The 9743-nt window shown below is 49.9% G+C and overlaps 2 protein-coding genes across 4 annotated transcripts in view; one reads left to right on the top strand and one right to left on the bottom strand.

Moving 5' to 3' along the window:
• Positions 1 to 6229: 6229 nt before the first annotated feature.
• LOC135816192 (A-kinase anchor protein 17A-like) lies at positions 6230 to 8729 on the bottom strand. Its single transcript, XM_065329593.1, has one exon. It carries the CDS (start codon positions 8271 to 8273, stop codon positions 6726 to 6728), a length of 1548 nt encoding a protein of 515 aa, XP_065185665.1. The 5' UTR covers positions 8274 to 8729; the 3' UTR covers positions 6230 to 6725.
• A 162-nt stretch (positions 8730 to 8891) lies between these two features.
• The window catches only part of LOC135816202 (UPF0462 protein C4orf33 homolog), a 12326-nt gene continuing 11474 nt past the window's right edge, over positions 8892 to 9743 (top strand). For 2 of the 3 annotated variants that reach the window (XR_010553359.1, XM_065329604.1), the window contains exon 1: positions 8902 to 9048. Coding sequence is in view for 1 of the 3 variants with exons in the window: in XM_065329615.1 (XP_065185687.1) it covers positions 9034 to 9048 (15 nt within the window). In the remaining 2 variants the exon portion in view is untranslated. Of the gene's footprint in view, positions 9049 to 9743 lie in introns of all 3 variants that reach the window. The other variant, XM_065329615.1, reaches the window with a different exon arrangement.

The raw sequence follows: 9743 nt of genomic DNA, 5'->3' as shown, positions 1-9743 counted from the left end.
GAGTCTGGAGGACCAGTAGAAGATCTTGTCATACCAGCGAGGGGTGGGTGACCAATCACATTTGGGAATCTATAGCAACTAACCATGGTGTACATAATCTTCATCCTCACACACGCAGACACACACACGCACGCACACACGCACATACACACACACACACAAACACACACATACACATACAATCTTCATTCTCTTCTTCTGTTGTATACATGTACTCTAAATACTCATTGGTATCAGACTCAAAAGTAAATACCGCGTACCGGTATTTAAAGCTCCCAGGGATCAGGAACGTATTACCTTTGATTGCACTGACTGTTTTGGTGAAACCTGCCGTTTTTGTAAGTGGAGTGTTCTCAATTTTCAAAATCCTTAAAAGGGATTTGAGTAATAGGACCAGGGGGTTGGACAGACTTACCGGTACAAAATAGGGGGGGGGGGATGTCCCACAAATATTTGTAGAGTCCAACCAAGAGTACATAACCCCCCACGGGCCGGGGGTTATGTACTCTTGGTCCAACCAAGAGTACATAAACCTTGTTTATGTACTCTTGGTCCAACCCATGCATTACAGGAGCATCAAGAGAACATTATGTACCCAACGAGGGGTACTGCTCAGTGCTCAGATCCCTTTATGGGTTTTGAAAGTTGAAGACGTTCTGTTTACAAAAACGGCTGATTTCATCAAAACAAGGAGTAGTATTGTACAATCAAGATTGAATACGCTCCCGGGCCCTAGGCCCTAGGCCCTGCAGCTTATTTACTCTTGGTGCAATCAATAGTATACTTGTATGACCGTGACGGTACTTTTGGTGCAATGTACATGTACAACCAAGAGTACACAGAGGCTGAGCACTGCAGTACTGAAAACAAGAAAACACGTACCGGTACGTATACAGGTAAATGGTAATCTGCTCGTTGTTCTGTCTGTGTAATCTGCTACAAAGCAGCAAGCAATTTCGAGGCCAAGCCCTCAGCTAACTGGGATCGATGGTCCAATATTTTGACGTACATGTATAGCATCATCAAGAGTACGGGGGGGGGGGTATGTACTCTTGGCATCATAGGGCGCTGTGCATAACAGGGAGTAGTACAATACCGGTATTGTACTACTCCCTGGTGCATAACAACAAGACTACGTGGAGTCCACAATCCCCTCTTGATAACAACTATAATAAATCTTTATGAAACTCGGATGTGGAGCCAATAATATTTTATTCTATTTTGACAATATTTATTTATTTCTGCACCTCGTAGCATGTCAAGACAGCCAATTTTTAGTCATTTAGAGTACTGAGACATTCGACCGCCTGACACCTATATTGTAGCTTCAACACTCACTGGCAACATTTAAATGACCATTGCCGAAATTTGTTCTTTACGTCGTATATTCTACCTATATTTGATTATTGTGATACAGCGTGGTGCGGCCTGTCTCAGGCTCTTGTTCAAACTCTGGAAATACACCAGCGTCTGCTTTTAAAAATCCTGTTTCTCAAAGATCAAACATTCTCCTCCCAACGTCTCTACAGTTTAGCTTCAGTATCTCCCCTTTTAGAGCGACGCCAGCAACATCTTTGCATCCTTGTACACCTGATCTTATTAGACCTGGTTCCCAAACACCTTGCTAAGTATAACTGGTTTGTGTCCACCAGATCAACACGTTCTCATTACCCTGTGCCAACACCTCCCTGTTTCTGAAATCTCTTTCGTTTCTCTCCTTATTATTCAGTTCGCCGTGGTTGGCTACCACCCGACTTCTCATAAATATTGGCAGTCTAATTACGACGAGCCAGGAGATGTTGAATAAATAATAATAATACAACATGTACTTGCTCGCTCGCTGTCGACTAGACTGCACGGTCGGCGCGCGCTGTCGATATTTCGGCGGCGTGCAGTTCAGGAGCACCGTTTCTGGGGCTTGCCCCTAGGCTACCAACCCCTCACGAGTCAGTCTGTGCAGCTAGCTACAGATTTGGCGGAGTTGATGCGCCCGCAGGCCGTACTTTTCGACCGTTCTGGTCGTGTCGGAAAGCTGTGAGCGGCAGATATGCCCTTTTCTCATCCCCTTCTTCAATCAAGTCACCGGTTGAGTTCATCACGGCGTTTGCTCCGACAATCGCGGCCTAAGTAACGAGCCACCCAAAGTCCCTCGTACGAAGCTTTTCTCATCGGACGAACGTTTCTTCGGCGGAGACTTCAATGCAAAGGTGGGGCACCGCTGGGCAACTGACAGCTCAGTTTGAGAAGCTGGCCCGAGAGCGATCTACATTTAAATCAAATCGACTTTATCCTTGTTCCCAATCGCCTTGTCCGAGCGGCCTCAGAAATGGTAGTCCATATACCGTATTATCTCTAATATAAGCACGGTCCTTTATTTTTTCAATGTACCTCCGCCCCGTGCTATTAATGGAGACGTTCCTTTTTTGGAGACTGTTCCATTATTATTTCAAGTTATTTTCAACCTCATTTCAGAGGCATGTTTCCATGCCAAATTCATGTCAGACACACACATTTCAGGGTTTTTTCGCCGGTACAGATAATGAATTTACACAGTGTGCTTATAATGGAGACTGAGCACTATTTTTTGAATGCCGCCCCAAGGTATTCTATTATTGGAGACGTGCTATTATTGGAGACTGTGCTTATATTAGAGATAATACGGTATGCACTGGTTCAGGTTGTGAATTATAATCAGGCCATAGGTTGGTAGTGACACTGTGACAGGGCACAACGAATGCGTATGATAGTCAATCTCCAGCATATCGGCAGAACTAGCTTTGTCCGACGCAAGAAGAACCCCAGGATTTTGTGGACAATTTACCAGGCAACAATGTACAGCAAGATGAATACGAACAAACCGGGCTAGTAGTAGACTATAGTAGCTAATTGCTTGGATCAAACATCAGCAGCGGATTCCTGGCGCAATCTCCGACCAGCACCGGGCCACTAGCATAACTGAGACATGACAACTGCAGAGGAAGTACATGTACTTGGAGTTGGAGTGAGTGAGCGGATGTCACCGCGAACCATCAGATTCTGAAAGGCTGCCGGGCATCCGGATATCCCAGATCATGGCCCTGCAGGGCAGCCCCTCTAGCTCTCCAGACATAAGAAGTCAAGATACAGGCCTGGAGCCGTTTCAACTTTGTTACTTAGCGTCGCAGCTCAAGACACGGCGCCAGTAACAAATGTCCTCCACAACTGCACTGCGGGCAGGTATCAAGAAGAGTTCAATCTCTAAGCTGGACTGCAGAAATAGAGACAATGAGAAAATTTATGACACTGCCCAGATGTGCACTACACTCAAGTCAAGGAGGAAACTGGGCAGCTGGCAGAGATCCATGTTCAGAACAGCTAGCGATGGCGCTTTTGTAGGTCGTGCAGAGCAGAAAGCAGAGCTTATGTCGGGTCACTTCCAGACGCAGTTTTCTCACTCCAGTCTCTTCGCCGCCAAGGACAGGGGAAATGTGACCGGACTATGCACATTCATTGGATATGTCTAAAGCTTTCGATAAAGTCCGCCACACACAGCTCATTGTCGATCTGCTTGATGTCGGTGTGTCACGTACGGGTCGGCCCTCACCTGGTTTGCAAGCTACCTGACTACGCGAGAGCAGATGATCTGCATTGGGCCAACCACGAGTCAGGTCGCCCCTGCACTTGTGGTGTACCGCAAGGCTCTGTTCTTGGTCCTGTGCCATTTTCCATTTACGCCCGCGACGTCCCCTCCGTCCTGCACCCAGCATCCAGTTCGCAGACGACATAGCATTATACTCCTCGCAGAGTTCTGTTGGCGTTGTCTCTGCTACGCTTACGACGGTAGTCAGGCACCAACCTAGCTGTTTGGCTACAGGCGAAGGGCCTTGTCGTCACCCTACCAAAAGCCGAGCCGTGACCTTCCTTCGTCACCGACAGGTGGACAACCCTCTCATAACTGTCCAGTGTCGTGGAGCAGCCGTTCCAACCGGAGCAATCACCACGTACCTCGGCGTTGTACTTGATAGTAAGCTGTCCTGGGATGCTCAGGTTGACCGAATTGTCACCAAGACGGCCCGGAAGATTGGTGCGCTGTGGCGAGCCCGTCGCTCCTTGTCTCGGTCTGCACGGTGTCTCTTCATTCAGCCTGTTGTCATTCCCCGACATCATCTATGGCATTAACACCTTCTTCCCCGCGCTCCTTGGTCGCCGGCTTGATCGCCTGGGTCTGCTGCAAAACAAGGCTACCCGAGCTATCGACGGCCACCCACCCTACACAACCGTGCATCCCCTGCTGGTGCAGCACGGCTTGTACTGGATAGGCGAACTGAGCAAGCGCAAGCTACGAATATTTGTCTGGAGGTGCCTTCATGGGAAAGCTAGTGCCACGTCATCTGAACTGTTCGTCAGGCCTGCTGGCAGGAGAACATGTCATCAGAGGTCCAGTGGTCTGCTAAGCCAACCATCCTCCACTCGCTCTGGCGCGTCTCGGCCGTCCTTCGCAGGATCTGCACTCTGGAACCTGCTGCCGGATGATGTTCGGACCATAGCAAGACATAAGATGTTTAGCCGCATACGTTGCTTACCGTACTGTTGCTCTGACTAGCCCGCCCCTAGCTCTCATTGACCACCCCCGATACTCCCTTGACTCCTCTGCGAGATCCATTTTCTTTCGTAATAACCTGCAGACTCAACAAATTGAAGTCCTTTCTTTTCCAAATTTGGCTTGTCCATTTGCCTTCATATCATTGGGCCAAGTTCCCGTTTATTGTGCGAATTGAAAATAAACCAACCCGCAAGCAACAGTACAGAACCCATTTCGAGTAAGGGTAATGCCGTCGTTATACCAGTAACACAGCTGGACGTCTGCAGAGCCATTGGCAAGCTGAAAAACAGGCGTTCCACATGGCATGCCCGAATGGGACGGTGTCCGCAGTGAGGCCTATGATTGGCTGCTGAGCTCCTCAGAACACTTCCCGGGAGGTCACTCGATTCATCACCACTATCTCGATGATCATGCCAGTGGATCAGGGCTGCTCGTATATACCCTTGCAGAAGCAACACAAGGAAAGTGTAGAGGACCCTGCACCAGTCTACATCCTAATCCCCCCCCCCCCCCCCCCCCACACACACTCAATGGTGTGCCGGCAATATTCTCGAATGTCGTCCCGCTCGCAATCCAGGATGTCGTTGCAGTGTGTCATCGATAGCACCGGCGAAACAGTAATTGATTGGTCCGGCCATACCCTAGTCCCGGCTTCATACTTTGTGTGTGATAATCAGGGAGTAGTAAAATGTATTTTACTACTCCCTGGTGATAATTGATATGGCCGGAAAATATGACCTCCTCTAGAACAGTGACAACATGGGTTCAGTGGTGGCCAAACAGTTGGTCCGGCCACGGCCTGATCAACCAGATAGGTTTTGCCGTCCCGGATCGACTATACACCATGCGTGAGCTGATACTCCAGCGTGCCAAGCAAGATATCGCCTCTCATTGACCAAGGCACCAGATCACGCGAACTGATGGTGTTGGCAAGAGGCAGAACTGTTCGCAGCTTCATAATTATAATAGCGAGTGCGATGTTCAGCAGGTGTTGACCGCCGTATCACAGATATGAAGCTCGTCACACCCGAAAACATGGAGGTGGCTCGGAACAGGTGAAACTTCCCAAGTTGGTTGTGTTTCACAACGCAATCGTATAGCTGGTTGTAACGCAAAGGTGCGGTTTCTACTTTACTCGAAAACACCTCCGCTTGAGAGAGAGAGAGAGAGAGAGAGAGAGAGAGAGAGAGAGAGAGAGAGAGAGAGAGAGAGAGAGAGAGAGAGAGAGAGAGGGAGGGAGAGAGAGAGAAAGAGAGAGAGAGAGAGAGAGAGAGAGAGAGAGAGAGAGAGAGAGAGAGAGAGAGAGAGAGAGAGAGAGAGAGAGAGAGAGAGACAGAGAGACAGAGAGACAGAGAGACAGAGAGACAGAGAGAGAGAGAGAGAGAGAGAGAGAGAGAGAGAGAGACAGAGAGAGAGAGAGAGACAGAGAGAGAGAGAGAGAGAGAGAGAGAGAGAGAGAGAGAGAGAGAGAGGCCACGTTAACGCTATGCCACCATGGCTACAAGTAGAACCTCGACATGTACACGGAGAACCCTCCAACCTACTGCCAGCATACAGTGTGCAGACGGATTGAGCTGGTCGGCGCTCATCTCCATGTTGCTCGGAGAACCGTCCAGCGCCACCGCCACCACACAAGAAGCCACTCCGTTCACTGTCATAAATATCACACCAGAATGTACACACAATAGAAGCAAACCCTATGGAACATAGACAAGAGCTCAATGAGTAGCCTCAACAGACTCAAACGGGAGAAAACCCACCAGTGTAGAGTAAGATAAAAACTGGCATAGAGAAGCACAGGCAGCGGTCGGGAAGAATTCGATCCACTGAATCAACATGACCTAGTGTTCACACAACACCAAAACAGTCTAATACAAACGGACGGATACTAGCACTACGCAAATGTTTCGTTAAAAAATATGTCCAACGCTCCAAAAAATATGTGCAAATGATTCGATCGAATTCGGCAACCATAAAAGGTAGCTTCCGCTTTGGTGAGCACAGAGTATAGGCAGCGGTGGCCAGCCAAGCTGATAAGAGGCAGCCAGCCATCACTACACCATACATGCTCACCTATCAACCTGTGTCACAGTAATCAGCAATCATACGAGTAGGAGAAGGCCAGCAGGTCAGGAAGCGCTGGCTACCTCTTAGCTGCCTGGGTTGCCTGCAGCAGCGCCCGCTCGCTAGCCAGCTTGCGGCGCAGAAGGCTTCGTTGAAGCTCAAGACGACGGTCTTCCATACTCTTAACCTGCTCCATCAGAGAGTCGCGCTGTTTCAGTACCATGTCGGCTTCGGCGCGCTTTGCTGCTTCCTCGGCGGCTTTTCGCTTGCGCTCCAGTTCTTCGCGTTCCTCCCTTTCTTTCCGCAGGAGTTCCTCGCGGCGAACCTGCTCCTTGCGAGCTTCTTCTTCCTGTTCCTTGCGCATATCCACTTGATGCTGTGCTGCAGCCATTAGCAAAATCTGCTTCAGCAGTTGATCGGCCTCTCGACGACGCTGCTGCAGCAGTAACTGTCGCTCCCTCTCTGCCTCTTTCTCTGCCTCGCGCTGCAGCCGCAAGGCCTCCTTTTCCGCTTCACGCTGCACCCGGGCCGCTTCTTTCTCCGCTCGCCGTTTCTGACGCTCCTCTCGCCGCTGCTCTTTCTCCGCCTGCCGACGCCGTTCCTTTTCCAGCCGCTGGCGCTCTGCTTCTGCCGCGGCCTTTTCGCGGCGCTTCCGTTCCTCCTCTTCTCTCTGCTTCCTCTCCTGCAGCAGCTTCTCCTCTCGTTTTTGCTTCTCGGCCGCCGCAGTGGCTTGCGCTTTCTCCTTCGCCTCGAGCTCGATCTCGTAGAGTCGGTCCAGGTCCTTGCGGCGCTTGCGCACGCAGCGATCGCTCATGTGGCTGCTCTTGTCGAAGTTCACGGCGAGCGGCACGGCCAGCTCAGGCTCGCCTTTAACGCGCTGCACCAGCTTCATGCCCCGCAGGCCAGCCATGGCGGAGCAGAACGACGCGTAGTCCTCGTACTGAACGTAGCCGACAAACGTCGACTGCGGCGTGGTGGACGGGCCGAACGACGAAAAGTTACCGGACGCGAGCTCGGCCCCGTTTTCAATCACGTCGACGCGTTTCACCTTGCCGAACTTTCCAAACGACTTGGAGAGCATTTTGGTGAGCATATCATGCCGCTCTACCTTGTCGCGCACCTTGGATGTGCTTGTCAAGTTGGGCAGGCGGCTTCCAGCTGGTATCATCCACATGGTAGGGATCCCCTGGATACAGATGGTGTCACAGCGGTCTCCCGGTAAGCCTTCGTCGAACGACGGCACGCCGCGGTCCTGGAAATAGCTCTCCCAGTCCTTCTTGGTCGGGAAGTGGAGCTCGGATTCGCCGGCCTTCACGCGGAGCTGCTGTGTAAGACCGCCTAGTTTGATTGCCTTTCCATGAAGCTGAACTATGGCCTTGCGCAATGCACGCAGTGATGGCAGCTCTCCTTCGAAGTACAGGATCTGGCGTGTTGTCTTGCCAACGCGCAGCTGTGAGAACACTTCGGGAGCGGCCAGCGCTTTCAGCTTCTCCATTATCTCCCAGTTCGAAATGCTGACGCTCACCCCCTTCATCTCCGGCAGCAGCACAGCCACAGTCACCTTGGCGACGTGACGTAAGTGCAAATGCAGCTCATCGCAGAGTAGAACGGGTCCATCGTCCGCCATGCTCCGATCTGAGCGACCTCACACCTCCCCTTAGTCTTCCTGCACAAATGGCTTACGAACCAGAGCAGCTGACGGTCCACGCCTTGATAGTCAACCCCATCCCGAGAGGAACAACTTCTGGAGTGATGCTCCCTCACTCCAGGCCCAAAAGAATCACGAACACTCAATTCCCTGGCAGGATAGACAAGGTTGTCCAAAGACAACACTACCACTCCGACGTGTTTGTGAAAAAAATATCAGTGGCCTCTTGCTTTCGACACTGCTGGTTTGTCCAGCACACCCTAGCACAAGAAAGGAGATAATCGTGCTCACGAAATCTACCAACTATTCTCGGCGAAGGCGTCAAAAGAGCTGGTACATGGTGCAAGTCCAAGACAAATTCCACACAGTCACTTCTTCACTACAATTTACAAAAGACATCACCATCTCATTTCAACATTTTGATCGTTTCGTTTTGTATTTTCAAGCTGTGTGTGCTCGTGTCTTTCACATGTAACAGTGACATCACGATGCCTGAACGTTCGATCTGACATGACAGCATGCGCATAGCATCTTGCATTCTGGCCCAGGGATTTCCCCAGCTGCTCGACATGGGATATTTTTTCCGAACAGCAGTTTTTCTGTGAAGTGGAGCATTTAAAAAAATAATTGCTTTAGCTTATCAGGACGGTATTCTATTTCAACTACTAGTAGTCCTTCTTGATCTTTTTGATCGCTGCTGGACCGTTGTCGTCGCTCTGAACTCCGTTGTCGCCTGGTGATGTCCCACACAGAGGTGAGACGGTCCATCAGATTGAGCTGGTACATCTGTCCACCCACTCCACATTAGTAGAGTCGTTCAACAGAATTCACTACATGCCAACGCAGGAAGTCACGTGTGTGTGTGTGTGTGTGTGTGTGTGTGTGTGTGCGTGTGTGTGTGTGTGTGTGTGTGTTTGTGTATAATAATTGGGATGCAATATACAACCATGTACTTTCACAACTCCGTAGATCATACCCCTGGCCCATGGAACAATCCCAGCACATTGCACCGATAATAGGCAGGTGAAATATAATAATAATAATATTCGCGGGATCAACTTCGGCATCGCTTGAATGTTCAGAAACACACAAACTAGCCTTCGCATCCGCAGGCCACCACTATGCCTGTTCACCTAAGTCCTTACAGTGCATTTCAAAACTATAGACGCGTAGGGTTTTTTTAATATTTCAAATTTGGCTGGAACTTTTTGAGAATAGTTTTCGGAATATTGCTCAGGATCGCTCCACAATTACTCTCATATAGTTTCTAAAGGATTGGATAACAGACGCCCAATTTGGAAAAATTTATGCACAAAGTGATCACAGATTTTATGTGGTATAGATGCTGGCATAACGGTTTTTGCCTAGGTACGCGTCTATAGTTTTGAAATGGACTGTAGTGGCGAATGCAGACCTCACGAGTGAGTCAGGGGAGAGGAGGTTAGTCTC

Source organism: Sycon ciliatum, chromosome 1 (genome assembly GCF_964019385.1).
Source record: "Sycon ciliatum chromosome 1, ocSycCili1.1, whole genome shotgun sequence".
NCBI lineage: Eukaryota > Metazoa > Porifera > Calcarea > Leucosolenida > Sycettidae > Sycon > Sycon ciliatum.
This window is presented reverse-complemented; position numbering and strand designations above follow the sequence as displayed.